Source organism: Balaenoptera borealis (genome assembly GCF_965194805.1).
Source record: "Balaenoptera borealis genome assembly, chromosome: 3".
NCBI lineage: Eukaryota > Metazoa > Chordata > Mammalia > Artiodactyla > Balaenopteridae > Balaenoptera > Balaenoptera borealis.
The window spans coordinates 154,276,408-154,296,568 of record NC_138866.1 but is presented as its reverse complement, the minus strand read 5'-3'; the positions used below and the strand labels follow the sequence as shown (position 1 = coordinate 154,296,568).

The 20,161-nt window shown below is 39.3% G+C and overlaps 1 protein-coding gene across 11 annotated transcripts in view; it reads left to right on the top strand.

Moving 5' to 3' along the window:
* The window catches only part of TJP1 (tight junction protein 1), a 339,138-nt gene that overhangs the window by 216,428 nt on the left and 102,549 nt on the right, over positions 1-20,161 (top strand). For 6 of the 11 annotated variants that reach the window (XM_082385989.1, XM_082385988.1, XM_082385997.1 and 3 more), the window contains exon 1: positions 8,472-8,892. The exons of the other annotated variants lie outside the window; for them this stretch is intronic. In XM_082385989.1, the coding sequence (XP_082242115.1) occupies positions 8,866-8,892 (27 nt within the window). In that variant the 5' untranslated portion in view covers positions 8,472-8,865. Of the gene's footprint in view, positions 1-8,471; positions 8,893-20,161 lie in introns of those variants that run through there. 11 annotated transcript variants of the gene reach the window in all.

The following is a 20,161-nucleotide window of genomic DNA, read 5'->3' as shown; positions in this document are numbered from 1 at the left end:
GGTGGATTCTTAACCAGTGGACCACCAGGGAAGTCCCATTAAATGTATTCTTGAGTAATCTGAATATGGCATCATACCTAACAAAAGCAGGCGTGATAGTAAAGGAGTATGAAAAAGAAAAACTGGAAAAAACATTAAAAGACATTGTTTCTGGCATATACTAAGAGATGTATAAATATTTGTAAAAAATAAAGAGATGTATAAATATTTGTTGAATAGATGAAACATGAGTTAATGAATGAATGAGTGAATGAGTGAAAAGCATGCAAAGTGTTGCTAAATTTTCCAATCCAGTTTATTGTGTAGACCAGCAGTCCCCAACCTTTTTGGCACCAGGGACCAGTTTCATGGAAGGTAATTTTTCCATGGAAGGGGTGGGGGGGGATGGTTCGGGGATAATGTGACCGATGGGGAGCAGCAGATGAAGCTTCCCCTTGCTTGCCTGCCGCTCACCTCCTGCTGTGCAGCCCGATTCCTAACAGGCCAAGGACCCATCCTGGTCTGCAGCTCAGGGGTTGGGGACCCCTGGTGTAGACTATCTCTAAAAAGGAATTAGGAGAATACAGATTAGAAATCTTTTTAAAATCACAGTTCTCAGTTGACTTAAATTGATTATATGTATAGGAATATCATCTTTTGTGCTATTTTAGGTGCCAGTTCCGTTGCTGCCTTCAGGATATCAGAGAAGTGAATTTGGCTTTGTCAGAATGTTTCCAAACAATCCAGTCAGGAAACCACACCCTTTCAAAACATACACACTCTCACACACAGATTTAAGTTAAGCTGGATTTTTACATGTTTTTTAATTTGCCCAGCTTTTATAAAACTTTTCATTTTCATAAAGGTACTCTCATGGAAATATTAATCACATTTAAAATTAAACTCGTTTAAAGTTAGCTCTTCATAGAAACAAATTATATGGTTTTATAATATGTATCTTTCCAAAACTTGTAAGACCTACGAATAACCACATCCCACAGTGGCCTCATAGCTTCAGGGATGAAAAAGATCTTCAGCTTTTGACTGTTCAGATCACTGAAAGTTATGGCTAGAAAGGGTCTGAGAATTAATCCAGCCCATCCCCACCCACACATCAATCCCTCCGGGTCACCCCACCCCTAACGCCCCTCCCCCACTGTTGTGTAGATGAGGAAACTTTAGTCCCAGAAGACCTTTCCCAGATATTTCCATCGTGTTCTTTCTGATGCCTTCACCATGTGTGTCCACACTTTGTTAACCAAAGAGGACATTTATTTTGGTTTTAAGTAGAAAGATAATGAATCTAACGGCTTTTCCTAGCTCTGTGTGTGGCCCTCTCAAAAAGAGAAGGTAGAACTGCCAGGAGCAGGAGCTCAAAAGCACTCCCTCAGTCTGCGGCCCTTAGTTTCTACTGTACCTTCAGCTCAGTCTCAAGTTTTCATTTGTCCCCTTTAAGTTTAGTTCCACAAATAATGAAGCTGCCACCAATTTATTTATTTATTTGCTAGTTTTTAAAGTCCATTCTTCCCAAATACCATCTTTTTGTATCATTAAACCTTGTTGAATAATGTTAATTCCAAGCCCATAGTCCAAAAAGGCTTTTGCAACATTTACTAAATAATAGTTTGCTAATTCAAAATAGTATAAAATATGGTCATTTACTTATAAGATTCTTGTGCTTTAAAAAATGTACTTACAAAAAATTATACTGCACCTTTAAAAATATAAATGAAGAGACTGGATAAATTAGCATGCAAATGTGGGTGGCATTTGTGCGAAAAGTAATTCTAACGTACTGAAAGCCATATTCATCAAAAATTAAAGTATCAAATTAACTTTCAAATATTTCCAAATAAATAACTAGTATTATGGAGAAATATTTAACTATGTTGAATTTTTCTTTTACAAGTACAGTATTTTGCTAATGATACTAAGATGAGCTACAGAATCCTTACAAAGATTATTTTAAAGCTATGTGATTCAGCTAAATTGATCAGTCAATTTAAAATCCTTTAATATTTTGTTTTAGTAAAAAAATACCTTAGCTAAAACATCATTATGCAGCTCAGTGACTTTGGTTTAGTTTTTCTGTGGCACCCTAAACACTCTCTAATTAATCCTTATGTCTGAATCCAGCATCCGCTGGTGAACATCTGTCGTAAAGAAGAAACATGATTTGTTTAGGGTCCTTAGGGTCATGTTTGTCCTTAGGGTCCACAGGGTGAAATATGCCCAGTTGGAAAGTGTCCTAGATGTGTTCCTGGGTGCTGGGTAGCCCCAGCGCGGCCCTTAGGGGAGGGCGGGTCAGCCAGACTCTGACAGGAGATTGTATGCTCTCTCTATGTACTGGCTACTTGGGTTGCAGAATTGTGTCAGAGGAGACAGGCAGGGCCGTCTGCCAGCAATCCCAAAGGCTATTGTGTAGTGTCTGATCATAGGTGACCAGGGGGCAGAGCCAGACCTTTTTAGTCCTTAAAAGAAAAAAAAAAAGTTCTACGTAGTTTATCGGTCATACCTGCCTTTATCAGTGGAGAGACTACTTGGTTTTATAGCCCTTATTATACATACAAAAGGAGGCAGTCTACCTAAGCCTTTGTTGCCTTTAGAGCAGTTTCTACATATATCATTTTCTAGCGATGTGGAATTCCCATTCAGATACACTTACAGAGCACATGCCACGTACCCCACAGTACTAAGAAGCTAATCTTCTGCATGTGTTTGTGTAGTACTCCTATAGGTTTAGCCTTACGTATCAGTTTGTCCTTGCAGTGTAACAAACCACCCCAATACTAAGCATCTTTAAAAATAATGATGGTTCTATGGGCTGGCAGTTTGGGCTCGGATCAGCTAAGTGGTTCTTTTGCTGGACTTGCCTGGGCTCACTCAGGTTGGTGCCATCAGCTTGTGGCTTGGCTGGGACTGGATGGTCTAGAATTCCCTTGCTCATGTCTCTGGAGGTTGGCAGACTGTCAGCCAGAGCATCTTGTTTCCTTTCCATGTGACCTCTCCAGCAGGCTAACTTGGGCTTCTTCCCCTGGAGGTCGCAGGGTCCTCAGCAGCAAGACACAGCAAGCCCTGATGCCCAAGTGCTTTTCAGGCTTCTGCTTGTGTCATGTTTGCCCTTTAAAACAAGTCATGCTGCTACCCAAATTCAAGGGGTAGAAAAGAAAGACTCTACCTCTTGTTGAGAAGAGCTGCCCTGTCACATTGCAATGGGGCATCCAAACAGGGATGGCAAGAATTTCTGACAATTATTTGTAATCTCCCTACCTTTGCGGATAGGAATATTTCTGTTTTTATTGATTTTCATGATAACATATTTCAAATGTACACCAACATTCAAAAATACCCTAAAGTAAAAAGAATGATACATTAAACCTCTTATATGCCCATCACCTGGATTCAACAATTTTCAATATTTTGCTGCTTTTTTTGGCCTGTATTTTTAAATTTTTCTCTTTGCTGAAGTATTTTAAAGCAAGTCCTAAACATGGTGCTGTTGCAGCTCTGCATGTTTCAATATGCATCTCCTCAAAAAGGATACCTTACTTATGTGGCCACATGCCACGATCATATCTTGGTATCATCTAGCACTTAGTCCATAATTAAATTTCCCCAATTGTCTTAAAAATGTCTTTTTACAATAGGTAGATTTAAGGATTCCATCCACATAAGGTCCATAGCAGTCCCAACTTGCTTTTCTTTTCTTTTTTCCTATTAATTTGTTTTGAAAACTGGCTGAGTTTTCCTATATACTGTAGGAATAGTATAGTATAGTTCTATATAGTATATAGAACCTCCCACATTCTGCATTTGTCTGTCTGCTTCCTCGTGGAGTCATTTAAGGTGCATCTCCAGCTCTTGTATTTCTGTTTGTGGAAGTTGCCCTATAGGTGAATTTCATTCAGGTGCCACTCTTGGGGCAGGTGTCCTTTGTAGAGAGGGCTGTGTGCTTCCAGTCGCATCACACAGAGGCATCAGTGTTGGCTTGTCTTACTTTCAATAATGCTATAACATTGATGGGTGTGTTGATCCTTTGATGATCAGTACCTGAATCTGTTATTTCAGTGTAACAAGATGATGATTTCCTAAAAAAAAAGAAAATTATGTTAAATATAAAAATATATTTACCTCTTTTTCAGTGGAGTTCCACTAACTTTTCTACATTTTATGTTTATTATTTGTTTTAAAAGACTACTATTATAAAGGTTTTACACATGCATAAACTGTAAACAAAATCCAAACATTATACTTTGGGAGACCAGACTGTTTAGCTTCTGTTAAGGAATATATCTGGTTGTTTTTTTTAATCCAATGAGTTTGGTACTCCCTGCCGTCTGGGAAAGACAGATGCCAAACTAAAGTGGGATAGAAAGATTTCTTCTAATCTCCATTTATTGTTTGAGGCTGAGAAAATATCTCACAGAAGTTCTTTTACAATGATGAGTCTGAGAAAATAAGTTCCTTGAGTATAATAAAAAAAGAGAAAGCTCTACCTTGCCATGGTCAGAGGAAGGATGGCCCCACTCTTCCTTAGGAGGAACTCTTCTTAGGAGGAACTCTTCTTAGGAAGGACTGTTCTTTATTGTGAACTGAATACTGTTCTTTATTTTGAACTGAATAAAAAATGACTTGTTTTTAGTGTTTCTACGTCCTTTAAAAAAATGAAATGATGTTGGTGATAGTAACATTCTTTTGGTATTTTTTTTTATTGTGGCAAAAATCTACATAAAATTTACCATTTTAACCATCTTTAAGTGTACAGTTCATAATGTTTGTTTTTAAATGTTCTTTACTTTGCAAAATAAAATAAGATTAAAAGTTGGTCATCCTGTATTGTACCCCTAAAGTGGGTTTTTTGTTTCTTTTGTTTTGTTTTTGTGAAATTTTACTGGTCTGTGAAATCTAGAAACTTTATGAACCTTTAAATACTTTTCCCTATTTAACAGTGTTATATGACTCTTATCGGCAGAGGAAAACTCTGAAGCAGTTTATAGAATTTTTAAAGATATGGCATAAGAGTGAGATTAGGATTACTTATTTTGTTGCTACAATGCTCTGATAAAGTTCTCCTAATTCTAGTATTTTGTATATATGTCCTCTTTTGTGACATTATCAAAACTGTCTCATTTTCTGCCACAGTGCCATACTTCCCCTTTATATTTCATGTGTAAACTCACAACTCATACTAAAAATAACAATATGTTTTTCTAAGGATTTTTTTGGTAACAGAAACATAAATATACATATGTAAAATGTGGGTGTGGTTATAGTTGTTCATTTGGTCAAAGCTGTTTTAATAAATGGTTCTAAGATTTATAAAGACTTTGCACACATGCTGTTTTTTTCATTCTGAGCCACAGACACCAAAAATCCCACAGGAAGTTGTCTTTGAAAGTGTTGTGGTTTTTTAGTTTCCTGTTCAGTTTGCATTAGATGATCAGAAATAGTCTGTGCAATCGAAAGAGATTCTTGGTTAAACTTTATTGTAATTCTAAATGAGAATCTCAAATTTGCTTGTATTTCTTCCCATATAATTGATCTAGAGGAGCTATAATCACATCCATATGTAGGCATTAAAGTTGTGGTATAATGTGAATCTTTTTTTGATGTTCAAAGGATAAACTCTTCATTGTTAAAGGGGCAACTATCTGAGATTATGCTTTATACTTTCCACTTCTTATCAAACCATCTCCCCGGAAATAAACTGTAGGAATGGAGATGTGCTTTTAATTCTTGACAACTAACTTTTACCTTTATTTTTACAAATGACAAAAACTTTCTCTTGATTCTTTAGAGAAAAGGAGAGACATTAAAAAAACTTGTACAGCTTAATTAATTAATTTTTTAACATCTTTATAGGAGTATAATTGCTTTACAATGGTGTGTTAGTTTCTGCTTTATAACAGAGTGAATCAGCTATACATATACATGTGTCCCCATATCTCCTCCCTCTTGCATCTCCCTGCCATCCTCCCTATCCCACCCCTCTAGGTGGTCACAAAGCACCGAACTGATCTCTCTGTGCTATGTGGTTGCTTCCCACTAGCTATCTGTTTCACATTTGGTACTGTATATATGTCCATGCCACTCTCTCACTTCGTCCCAGTTTACCCTTCCCCCTTCCCGTGTCCCCAGGTCCATTCTCTACATCTGCGTCTTTATTCCTGTCCTACCCCTAGGTTCTTCAGAACATTTTTTTTTTTTTTTTTAGATTCTATATATATGTGTTAGCATCCGGTATTTGTTTTTCTCTTTCTGACTTACCTCACTCTGTATGACAGGCTCTAGGTCCATCCACCTCACTACAAATAACTCAGTTTCGTTTCTTTTTATGGCTGAGTAATATTCCATTGTATATATGAGCCACATCTTCTTTATCCATTCATCTGTTGATGGACACTTAGGTTTGTTCCATGTCCTGGCTATTGTAAATAGAGCTGCAGTGAACATTGCGGTACATGACTCTTTTTGAATTATGGTTTTCTCAGGGTATATGCCCAGTAGTGGGATTGCTGGGTCGTATGGTAGTTCTACTTTTAGTTTTTTAAGGAACCTCCATACTGTTCTCCATAGTGGCTGTATTAATTTACATTCCCACCAACAGTGCAAGAGGGTTCCTTTTTCTCCACATCCTCTCCAGCATTTATTGTTTGCAGATTTTTTGATGATGGCCATTCTGACTGGTGTGAGGTGATACCTCATTGTAGTTTGGATTTGCATTTCTCTAATGATTAGTGACGTTGAGCATCCTTTCATGTGTTTGTTGGCAATCTGTATATCTTCTTTGGAGAAATGTCTATTTAGGTCTTCTGCCCATTTTTGGATTGGGTTGTTCGGTTTTTTGATATTGAGCTGCATGAGCTGCTTGTAAATTTTGGAGATTAATCCTTTGTCAGTTGCTTCATTTGCAGATATTTTCTCCCATTCGTACAGCTTAATTTAGATATTATAACTACCATTGAAAAAAATTTTAAAGTATACTATTTTTCATTGAAATATTTTTATCAATGTAATTTTTAAAGCATAGTATTCTCAAGGTTAAATTTCTTGCTTGATTTCATTATTTTTAAAACCATGGCAAAAGGAAAATAAACTAAAATTGCCATCAGATGTATTAGATCTTTGACAGATCATTATGTAATCTAGCATTTAACTTATATACGGTAGGCTTGATGAAAAGTGACAAATGAGGAAAGAGGAAAGGTCTCAGTGCATTTGTAGATAACATTTCTAGGTTTAGGTCTGTTAAAGGTACGATGTCTAGTTCTAGGCAGGTCATGCTGATTGCACATCTTATTAAATGGGAAGACTAATAAAGATAATGTGGAAGGTCTTCCACAGCTACCTTTTCAAATAAAATATTTCACAATTTAAAAAAAATAGTATTTGTTCATAAGGAAGTTTTAATTACAGTTCTTAAAAGAATAGATAATACTTTGTCCAAAAACAAAAGTCACATCCAACATGACTTTAAAACAAAAGTGACTGTAACCATTTCTGTGCATGGGGAAAAAAAAGAGTAAGGGTTTGATTTGCAGAATGCTTTTTTCTAGTTCCATAGCTTCAGGTTGCAAAATGTATGATATTTTTGAAATTTTAATTGATATTTATGTATGATATACAGATATTTCTTGGTTACAAGTTAGATCTTTTCATACAGTTTGAATTCTAAAGAGAAAACCATCGTTTAAAACCTGATGTTTCTGCTTTTTTCTGTTTCCTGTGTACCTTTTATGGCACTATACTAGGTACTTTTAAGGAGCTTACCATTTAATGTTACTAAGAATTCCTGACATTTGTGAAGAGCTTTACATTTTACAGAGTGTAGAATAATGAGGGCGGGAAAGGTTTCTTAAATACTCCTTGGTGTCTAGTGAGGGCGTCTGCACTGCGGGCTGATCAGCCGGACCGTGGACCGAACGTCCTCGCAGCCTTTTCTGCTGGGCGCCTCCCCTTCTCTCGCCACTAAGAATTTCAACATATTTTATGCCAAAAATATGCTTTTGGGATCCCTGTCTGTACCGGCTGGAGAAGGGGGTGTTGGGTCTATATCGAGGCCTCGTGTGCGTGAGCCCCCTGGTGCCCGTGACCCCGTGACCAGTGTCCGCGGGGCAGTCGATCCGTCCACAGCGACAGCCAGGACGCACTTCACAGCGAGGCCTAGGCAGGCGGGCGGCGGGGGCCGCGGCCAGGTGTGTCTCTGTTCAAGTCGCAAAGGCTGGGTACACGGAGGCTCGCTCCTCGGGGGCGCTTTCCGCCTGACCCCTGATGCGAACAAACAGGAAACTCCGTCTCCAAGCTACTTCGGAAACTGGGCTTTTCCTTCCGCGACAGGGGTCGCGTCCGGACAGGAAGCTGACCAGCCGCTCGCCCCTCGCCCTCGTGGCCCCGCCCCCGCCGCGGCCCCGCCCCCCACGCGCGGCCCTGCCCCTGCCACGGCCCCGCCCCCCGGCCGGGCATGCTCAGTGGGCCGGGTCGGGTTGGCAGGTTTGCGTGGCCATCCGCAGTTGCGGGCGCCGGCTCAGCCCGCCGACGCCACGTCCCGTCGTTGCGGCTCGTTCGTGGGAAGTTACGTGCGGAAGCGGCTCGCCGGGAGCCGGCGGGCGGGCCGCGGAGGGCTCGGTGCTGCCGAGCGTTGAGCGGGCGGGCCCGTGCCGGTGGCGGGGCTGCGGCCGGGCGCGCCCCGCGGGGAGCCCCGGGCGGGGCTGGCGCGGCGCGGACTTTTGTCCGAGTTGAGTCCCCTCCCCGTGGGCCGGGCCTCTCCGGCGCCCCCGCCCCGCTCGTTCCCGGGAGATGTTTATCTGGGCAGCTGAGTGAGGAACCGGTGGCTGGCGGCGAGGAGTCTCGGGTCCGAGGAGCGTTGTGCGGCACCGGAGAGACAAGATGTCCGCCAGGGCCGCGGCCGCCAAGGTGAGCGCTTCGGGGGCCCGTCCCGCCGGGGGCCCGTCTTCCTCCTCCCGCGGGCTGGCGGCTGGGCCGGGGCCCGAGGAGCGGGCGGGCGGCCGGGGGTGGGGACGGCCGGGGCCCAGGCAGGTGCATCGCGGCGGCGTCGCTGGCAGTCCCCGGCTCATGCCCGCGCGGGGAGGGAGCAGGGCGGGCAGGAACGCGCAACAGGTCCCGCCGGGAAGCCGGGCGCGGGGAGCGGAGGTCGGGCCGGAGCCACCCCGGTGGGCGGCGGCTGCTGTCTTTGCGGGAGTGGTTGGTCCCTGGCGAAACCGTGTGGTTTCGATCTGATGTCACTGTCGCTGGTATGCGCGCGCCCGCGACAAGACATTGGGACGGCAAACACTCAGCCTGTGTGGAGTAGGTTGGATTTTTGTTGTTTTAACTCTGTTTTATTTACTTACGGTAACATTGAAAAAACTAATCTCTTAACAGTTTTTAATAGTTTAGTTTGAATTAAACTTTCAGAAGTACCACAAAATATCCTTAAAAATGGACAATTAGATGAACTCTAAACAATAAAAATTGGCAAAGACGTGTGGGTTCCTCAAAAAAGTAACACTTTTTCCTATCAATTTTTCCATGTGCTTTGAAGTATTATGCCATTTTCTCAGTGCTTTCAAACCACTTTGTATATGACATTAAAAAGCTGAAGTTCTTAAAAATCAGTTAATATTCTTCTCTCCTTTTGTACATTTTAACCTTTTTCACCATAAAATAGTACCTGCTCTTTTAAACGATTGAAGGAATACAGAAATGTGAAGAGTAAAAATCTTCTCCCTTAAAAATCAATTCATTACTTCAAACAGTATCAAAGTGCTTACGCAGGTACTGGTTTGATTGTTTTTGTTTGTTTTTCTGTTTGAAATGTTTATTCATAGTATCTCGGAGCAGGTATAATAAGGCCCTGGAGTTTCTGATCTAAAGACCTTGTTTTTTGGCTGGCAGAAGTTAGCGGTTACATTTAGTAGTGAATAAATTCTTCTAAGGAATTTAGTGTTCTCTCTTTAAGAAAACTTTCATGTGTACCTTTTTGACCTTAATACTGATTAAGAACAATCTAAAGATTTAGAATAAAAGGCAGAATTTTGCATGATTTTAAAATAAGCTTACATTATTTACTTTTCTTGGGAGGAAAGGCTTTGTTTCCGTATTAACAGAGAGTGTCACTGTGTTCCTGCAGTGTGATCTCTGGCACTTAATATCCAAGACCACACACTCTAAGAAGGTTATTTCATGTATGGAGTGAAGTAAGTTTTCAATAGATTGCCATAGTAAAATGATGATTTAGAAGGAGTCATACATTTTCTCTTGAATTATGGTGTTGAGATTTTATGGCATCTTGAAAAATATCACTAGTTAAACATTACATTTTAGGGACGTTTGCATTCTTAAATATTTATGAGTAGAATGTCAGTTGAAAGCTTATTTTTCTGAAATGCTGTGTTATGAGGCCACCATTAAATCTTATGTAGAGCAAGGCAGGCCGTAAAAGATAGGTGAAATGAAATAGTATTCAACCAACCAAGTCACGTTTAATTTTGTAAGGTGATTAAAATGCTTAAGAAGAACCAGGCTGTGTACTCAATACTTTACATATATTTTTGTTTCCTCCACTTCCCAGTTAAAAAAAAGTGAAGACATTAATTTTGCAGCTTGCTTTTCTTGCTTTTAGCGTAATAGTTTGTAGAACTCGTCTCGAAACCAGTACCTTTGATTCTATATTCTTTGTAATGGTTGAATATTCCATCCCATGAATATGCTGCAGGTCATTATTGCCTTACTGATAGACATTTAATTTGTTTCCAGGATTTTATTGTAATAAGTAGCCTTATATTTTTATATCTGCACTTATATAGTATTACTGTATGTCAAATTCTTAAAAGTGGAATTTCTGGGTCAAAGGGTATGTGCATTTAAAATTCTGATATACGCCACTAAATCTTTCTCCAAAACGGTTGTACCTAGGAATAAATATAACAATTGTTGGTAACTTACCTAATTTTAAAGGACATAAAACCTCAATAAATGAGATGAGAAAATATACTCTCTGAATGGGGGAGAGTGACTCTTGTAGAATATACCAAATTTCCTAGAGTTGGTGTATAAATGTTAACACAATTCCAAATAGAATTCCAGTGCGGTATTGTCGAAAACTTGACATATTGATGAGAAAATTTATCTGATAAAATAAATGGATGATAGCCATGAAATTTTTGGAAAAAGAATACCTTATTAGAAAACCTAATGTGTTATAAATTCAAAGTAATTTGAAGCAGTCTTTTAGCTCAGGAATAGACATTGGAATCACAGAGTCCAGAAACATCTGTGTGTTTATGAGCTTTTAGTGATTATGATCGTCAGCATTTAATGTGTGTCAGCTATTGTTCTAAGTGCTTAACGTGAATTAACTGATGTAGTTCCCAGTATCGATATGAAGTGAGCACTACTGTTATTCCCCAGTTTATGGATGAGGAGATTGAAACACAGAGAGATAAAGTAACTTGCCTAAATTCAACTAGCCAGCAAGAGGGAAAATTGAGACTGTATGATAAAAATAACATGGAAGATTACTGGAGAAAGGATGGATTATTCAATAAATAGTGCTGGGACTGTTGGTTATCCTCTTTAAAAAAAAAAAAAAAATTTATTCTAAGACCACCCCCCCGAAAAAAAAAATCCAAATGAAATGTTTGAAAAAGTGCAAAGAAGATAAATCATAAAATACTAGAAGAAAGGGTAGGATGCTTTTAAAAAATATATATTTCAGTTGGAAAGGGCTTCTCAGTGCATGATATTAACTTAAGTAATAAAGGAAAAGTTCAGATATACATCTGAATTTGCAAACAGAATTACTAGTGTACCTGATATGAAATGATTCAAAAGTTGAAAACAGGAATTTGAGGGCGGTTCTCTGTTTCACCAAGGAATTGTTTAATTATGTAAGAAAATGATATGAATAATTGGGAACATTTCCATTTGTTGAATCACAGAAAGTGGCTGAAGCAAGTGCAGTGGCTTCTGGATTTTTAAGCTGTTTCACTTAAGAGGAAGCAATAAAATGTAACATTGTACTGTATGCTTATTAGATTTTGCTGCTTAAAAGTTTCCATTTTGTCTCAGGAACAGAATGTTTTTCGCCTGGTTGATTATTTTTAAAATTATAATGTAGTTTAGTATGGAAATTATTTACACCACTTCTTAGGAATTGATTTATAGTTATCAAATAAGGCACAATGAACTTTCCTTAACAGCTGAACATTTGAAAGTTAAAAACTGTAGAATAAAGCAAAATGAACAAAACTAATTACAAAATTAGTCCTTATAGATAGGAATTGTGTCCTCAGTGGCTGTTATGACGTAGTTTTAATTTTGGTACTTAGTGATTGGTATTTGCTTCATACTGCTTTAAAGGTAAATTAAAAACTCACTGTGCTTTATGAGAATTCACTAATTGTGTGTGCCAACGTTTATTGGGCTTCACTGTAGTAATGTTTTTCTTTACCTGCCAAATTTGTACAATACTTGTTTTTCACTAGAAATATTTTTTATAGTATTTAAAGCGAAGACTTAATTTTTTACGTTAGTGTGTTTGACATGGTAGATGCTTGTGGTTAAAACTGTCATTTATGTGCTTGGTTGATAATCCTGACTGCATTTATAACTCTTAAGTTCATTTTAGGACAGCTCCATTAGACAGGTACTTTTCAAATCTACAGTGCTTCCCCATTAGTGAGTGATAGTGGAGGTCAGCCATCCACACCAACAAATAATGAGGTTAAAATCAATCTGTGGCTTTGAGAGCTGTAATGTAGTATATATAGTACTGTTTCCTGTTTGGTTTGAAGGAGAAAGATTACAGTAGTTTCACTGCTTTTTTTTTTTTTTTTTTCAAGCCTGGTAACAATGTACTGGCTCTGACTTTTACGTGCTCTTTAATCTTTTTTCTATTTAGAGACCAAATGTAAACTCAGTACAGTTCTAAGAATAAAACTGAGTATAAACAAGACAGATCACCAAGCTGCGAAGGAAAGTGTCATTAAAAATAATAATTTTGGTGAAAAAATTGGAAGTGTAATCCTGTTTATTGACGTAGTTCTGACATGATAAAAATTCAGTGTAATGAAAGACCACGAGTCCGTCTGTAAATCCACGTGTGGTGCCACTGGACCCTGGCCGCCCAGCCACAGCTCACTGCAGGCTCCGTGCCAATCACGCACTCAGGGTCGAGCACTGACGGAGCGTGGTGGGGCTGGAGACCAGCCATGGGACAAGCAGAGTTATTTTTTATTCGTAGAGTTTTTGATCAAATGTTAAATAAGAGATTAAAAGATAGTTTATGTCTAGTATGATATTTCTGAAATATTTGACTAGAACTTGCTTTGCACCTGTGAATTTTGAAAGACAATCTTGGAAAACCTTCTTAGCTTAACTTTTAATCTTGTAGAAAGAGACACGTTAGAACAGTTTACCAAGTTTTGAATTTAATCTAAAATTGGTCTGTTTTAGTATAGTATTTCTAATATAAGCCAGCAATAAAAATAGGTCTTTTGCTACTGCTGACCTAGAGTGCTTCCTAATTTATTTATTGCAGAGAAGAGTGGCTTCAGGTTGCTTCTTTATGGGTTAGCCAGGTGCTTGATTTCCATGCCTTCCTAAACAGATACATTCTTAATAATGAGAAGTGTGTGCGATGAGTTCATGGGTAGGGAATTTCATGTTATATCCTAAAAATGTGTGAAAATAATGGACTCTGAGTGATCGACTATCCCACAGAGTAGTTTTAATATGAGAAAACCAATGTTGCCAAAATTCATACCACAAAATACCATTTGAGATTTACTAACAAGCCCTGTTACATATGTAGTGTTAATACTGAATCTCAGAAAGCCCTTAACTTTGGGATAGATCAAAAGGTAAGTTTTAATTTGTGCTGTAGGTGCATTTCAGTGTATATTAGAACACTCTTAACTCTTTCATGCTGATAGAACGCTGGGAAGTGAGTTGATCGGTGAGTGACCTCAATCATTCTAGTTTATCATGCCCAGAAGAGAGGTGAAAACTGGAACGAATATTACTTTGCAGGGATGCTAATTAGGGACATAAGATTAGTATATGCCTGGCTTGATTAAAAAAATTATTTTTGATTTGCTGAAATATTTTTTGTTTTTGTTTTTTAAAAATAGTGTACATTCCCAAAGAGTGAAAGTTCATTTTTTTCTTGGTTATTTTAGGAATTTTCACTCTTTCAAATTGTTGCTAGTAATCTTTTGGGTTTGTACACAGTTTTTGATAACTGAATTAAACTTAATTTATGATTGTTCTCTTAATTCAATACATAATGCTAAAATTCAGGAGGTTATCAGTAATGAGATTCTTTTTGTTAGTTCAGCAAGTATTTATTGAGCACATTTTGTTTTGGATCCCTGTCCTCTAAAGGCTTATAGTTTTTAGCTGCCCTGTATTGTAATAATCAGCTGTGAAATGTGTAATTCATTTTTAAGATCCAAAGAATTTGAGTTTTTACTCTTAAAATAAATATGAGCACACTCCAGGTCATCTTATAAGAGCGTAGCACTCTGCTGTGCTTTTTTGGTTGGGGAAGGTGGTAGAATCCCATCTGGAGCCTGGGCTTACTGTAACACATGAGTTTCCGCGTTTTCCCTTGTTAATTAAAAAAAAAATGTTTCAGTTGAATTTGGATACATTCACGCATTTGGTGAAAGTCTAAATAGGAGAAAAAGGTTAAGAATTATAAAGTAATTAGAATTTACTTATATACTTATAACTCCTTGAATATACTGACATGGAAAATGGACAGTAAGCTGGCTGTTACTATTATATTTAGGGTCTAGCCAGTTGTTAAATATGTAACAATTTGGATTTTTGAAACTGTATTCTGTATTTAACAGATACTCACTGCTGGCCTAGTATGAACCAGGCACTGTTCTAGGTGCTAGAAATAGAGCAGTGAACATATCACTATGCTGTACTTGTGGACCATTTTAATGGTGTGGGCAGAAAGCAACAAATAAAATACTGTAAATAAAATGATGATGAGCACTAGAATTCCTAACAGGCCATTTCTGGATCATAACCTGCTTTCCCCAAAGATTATAAGTATCTTGTCTTCTATATTACTTATTTTCTAGTTTTTCTGTATAATTTTACCACTTATGCATTCCGTAAACACTGTGGTTTTGCCTGTGAACTTTACACAAACAGAATCTTCTGGTGTGGACTCTTGTATATGGCTTCTCTTGCTCAGTGTTGTGTCTGTGAGACGATGGACATTGTGGGTGACTAGTTCATTAGCTATCATTGTATTTGTGGGTGAAATTCGTAGTCTTCCGTTTTAGGAGGGCTTACTGTCAGATTGGCTTCTGGAAAAAGTATTTGGAATTAGACTTTTGTGGGTTTTGGGGGGAAAATGTATACTTGTCTGAGGGGCAAGAATTAGGTTAAGTGTATTGGCTAGGTGTTGGTACACTAACAACTATGTGAAAAATAGGGAGCTGCTTTTGGTGTTCATATGCTGTTTACCTTGAAAAGTCAGTTTTAATTTTGAGGGCTTTTTATGACTGAGGTCTTAAAATCCATTATCTTAAAGTGTATTTTCATAGGTATCCATTTACCTGACACTGATCAGACCAGTGAAAGCCCTGATGGGGAGAAATTCGTGGTTCGGCAAAAACAAGTAAACACAAGTGTACTTTTCAAAGTATAATTGTAGGAAATCTTTCCCAGTGGTGTCATGTAAAGGAACTTTGGAAGATTTATTTACTGTTTTTTCTTTTTTCTTTTTTTTTTTTTAAATAAATTTATTTATTTATTTTTGGCTGTGTTGGGTCTTTGTTGCTGCGCGGGCTTTCTCTATCTAGTTGCAGCGAGCGGGGGCTACTCTTCGTTGTGGTGCGGGCTTCTCATTGCGGTCGGTGGCTTCTCTTGTTGCAGAGCACGGGCTCTAGGTGCACGGGCTTCAGTAGTTGTGGCTTGTGGGCTCTAGAGTGCAGACTCAGTAGTTGTGGTGCACGGGCCTAGTTGCTCCGTGGCATGTGGGATCTTCCCAGACCAGAGCTTGAACCCGTGTTCCCTGCATTGGCAGGCGGATTCTTAACCACTGCACCACCAGCAAGTCCCTATTTTTCTTTTTTAAACAGTGATACATGTTGGAGTATTTAATTAAACAAACGTATACCAACCCATATTTTGATGCTGTATTTCCTGTAAAGTCAGAAGACAGTGGCCATGGCAAGCAGATTTACATCCTAGTTGTAAATATGAGAAATGTGTGTTAATAATAAATAATAGCCTCCTAATACTGAGTGCTGATTCTGTGACAATACTAAGCCAGCTGTTTTATGTGCATTGCCTCATCTGATCTTAACAATTGTGGTAGGTGCTCTTGTGACCTCTGTTTCATAGGTGAGGGATCTGAGGTTAAATTTACTGCTCTGGCTAATGGCACACTTGCTTCTAGGCTTTATAATTCACACATGCGCATGCTTTTACGTTCATGTGCTGTAAGGAGTGTCAAGGAGACGAGTATGGAATGGTGTTAGGCGAGTCGTGACTCACGAGAGCAGGAAGAGAGGGTGCTGTGGGGTCAGAGAGCAGGAGCTCCTCTGAAGGAGGCCGATATTGCCCCGCCCCAGCTGATTGTTGCCGGTGGCGAAGACAGCATGCTGGATCTTCCGTTTTTTTTCCAGAACTGGTTGTAAATCCAGATTTTACGTAAATTACCTTGACTTACGTGTTGGGAGCTGACTTCATTTTTTATACCTTTTTATTGTGAAACATAATTCCTATGTAAAAGCGCAAATAGCACGTGTACATTAATGAATTATCACAAAGTGAACACCCATGTAAGCACCACCCAGCTCAAGGAGTAGAATATTGGCAGCTCTTCAGCTTCCTTCATTGCCCTCTACCTGATAACCTTATCCTGCCAGTGAGCCACTGTCCCGACTGTAAGACCCATGTGTTAGGATCTTCCTGCCAGCACCATTCTTTCCCCAAGACAGCCACTATTCTGACTTCATGTTTTTAAAATTTATCTGTTGTTGCATTATGAATTCATTCATCTTCATTGCTGTTTAGTATTTTATTGTGTGAATGTACTACAGTGTATTTATTCTACCATTGATGGGCATTTGGGTTGTTTACTACTTCGGGCTATTAAGAATAATGCTTCCACTATTAAGATGAACACTTGTTCATCTTTCTTGGTGAACATGTGCATGTTTTTCTCTAAGATGTATTTGGGGATGGAATTGCTGCTGGATTGTTTAGTGTGTCTTCACTTTTAGTAGACGATGTCTTCTGCAAAGAGATTATACCAAGTTACACTTGTCGTCATCAGTGAATGAGAGTTTCTGTTGCTCTGCATTTTCACCAATACTTGGTATTAGCAGACACTTTTAGCCCTTTCTGGTTGGTCTTTAGTGAATCTCATTGGAGATTTTAATTTGCATTTTTTGACTAGATGAAGTTGAGCAACTTTTCATGTTTATGCCCTGTTTGAGTCTATTGTCTATTTTTCTTTAGGATTATCTTATTGATTTGCTTTGTATTTTTTTTTTGGATAAAAGCTAGTTGATTATATGTATTGTAGGTATATTTTCCAATGTGGTAGTTCTCTTAATGGTCTTTTGATGAATAGAAGCTCTTCATTTGAATGTGGTCTGAGTGTAGTGACACAAGAGAAAGGCCAGCAAGGGAATAGAGAGTTTCCAGAGAGGGACCTGTCTTTCGGTAGGCCAGATGCTGCACAGAGAGAGGTCAAGCAATATAAGAACTGAAAAGGTTATCATTGAATAACTCTAAGTCTTTGTTACTTTACTACGTGAGTTTAGGCTCTGAAATCTGCATCTTGAGTCTACCAGTTAATACTGTGTTGTCATCTGTACAACTCAGATGATCACAGTACACTCAGGGACCCGTCTCAGGGTGGTTGTACACTCAGCACAGTGCCCAGAACAGGGTGAGCTGTTACGTTGCCTGTATCTTTTAATAAAAACATTTTAAGTGAAGCCCACCTTAATATCAGGGAAGAAGTGTATAGGAATTATGGTATTTCTGTGTATGTGCACTCTTAAAACATTTATTTATTTTATGTATGTATGTATTTATTTGATACTGGACAAAGGTTAGTTGAGTCCCAGACCAGCAAGGTGTGTTGTGGTGTCAGAGAAAGTCCTTGCGCTCCCGAGATACTTTCAAAAATTTTATTACAGTAGTATTAAGTAAGAGATGCACTCTTTTGTCTGACCAATTAGGGAATAGAGACTAAAGACTACTCCTACTCCAATGTACCTGGTTCAGTTGGGCTACCTATCTGATAGGGTGAATGACCTGACCGATTAGCAGATTCTGTTCAGTTCTTAACTCCTGAGCACCTCATATCTTTCCACTCGTTCATGGGTACTTTCGACCATTTACATCCCCCCTCCCTCCAACTCACAGATACATACACACATACACACATTCTGTTCTTCTCTTTGTACTCCTGTAGTAGCCTCTTAAGTAGTATCATACCCCTTCTTGTCCCGTACAGTCTGTCTTTTTAAAACAATCTTCTCAAAATCCAAGTTTGATTAGTACCCCCTCTTTCCCTGTGCCCCAGTATGCATGCTTATCCTAAAACTCCTAGGTTTCTTAATTGACTTCAGAAGTAAAAGACCAAAATCCATAATATGATCAGTAAGCTGCTACAGGATTATTTGGCCCCTACCTACTCCTCTAGCCTCACCTTACATCTTTTCCCCCCTCTTGGTCTCTGTTCTCAACCTGTGCTGTCCTCATTTTAGTTCCTAGCGGGTGCTGAACTTCCTGCCAGGTTTGTCTTTGAGTTCCTCTCACGGCACTCATTCTTTGTAGTATTTATTTAAGCCTGTGATAATATATTCAGTTGTGACATTCTTTGATCATCCAGTTCTGCCATTAGACCGTAAGCTCCATGAGAACAAAGGTCATCTTGGTGTGTCCTGTCATCACAGAGCTTAACAAAGTGTCTAGCTTATAATAAACTCAAATATTGTTTGAATGAACGTGGAAAGTGCTTTCCTACCCTAGGGCTCTTGCACATGCTGTTTTCTCTACCTGGAAAGCTTCCCCACTTCTGTCCCTCATTCACCCAGCATCTGTGCCAATTTTTTTTTTGACAAGTGCTTATCAACTTATTAAAAGTTGATTTCAGCAATTTGCAGTGGTGACTTCAGCCCTGACTCCTGGCTCAGTGCTGATGGAGGTAATCTGCTTAACCATCTCAGGACTGTGCAAGTCAGTGAGTCGCTGTGGAGCCTCTTCTGAAAACCATCCCAAGTCTTAGAACCTTCACCACCAGGAATTTTCCTTGTAGCTATTCTCAGAGTCTTGGTATGCATCTGAACTGGTCCTTTCACTTTGAGATGCTTTTCCTTTGTGCCTCTGGTCAAGTCAGTGTTGAGGCTGGTGAAGATGATTGTAATTCCCTGAACTGCCAAGTCTGGTCCCACAGGTCCTTCCCGCATTTTGCTGCGGCCACAACCAGGCTTCTTGCCTGCCTTGTTCCTCAGCCAGAGCAGGCAGAGCTCTGAGGACTTGTCTTCCTCAGAGAGCCATGTCCCAATACTTAGCCTCGAGAACCTTGTCCTGAGCCCAGAAAACAGTTCAGAACTCTGCTTTAAGCTCCCTGTGCTTTAACTGTATTTCACTGTACAACAACTTGTACTTATTTGTCTGCTGCTTATTTGATTAAAATCTGACGTCCCTCCTGGACCAGAGGCACCGTTTTCACGGTGGTGCTCACTTAGTGGTAATAGACCAGGTAACATTCAGCCAAGAAGCTCCCAGAAGGTCCTAGTGCATCTCCAGGGCCCGCTGCACTTATCTTTCCTGGAAGGGGAGGCAGCTGCTGAGGAGCCAGCCCGCGGAAACTTTGCATAATGGCCTGGCATCCTGGTCATAGGATTCTTGGTTTGGGTCTTTTCTAGATTCAACAATTAACTTGTAGTCCCCTCAGTTGCCTTCCTTTTTTTTAAGTGGAAAAAGTTCGAGCCCATACAGAAGTATACGAGGCGTGTAATGAATCGCCACGCTAGCCTCACAGGTCCAGTCGTCAGTTTACGGCCAGTCTTGTTCCATCTATACTTCTACCCATTGTATCCTCTCTCCCCCGTTACTCTGAAGCAAACACCAGACATGTCTTTTCATCTAATATTTGAGTATATATCTCTAAAAGATAAGAACTCTTTAA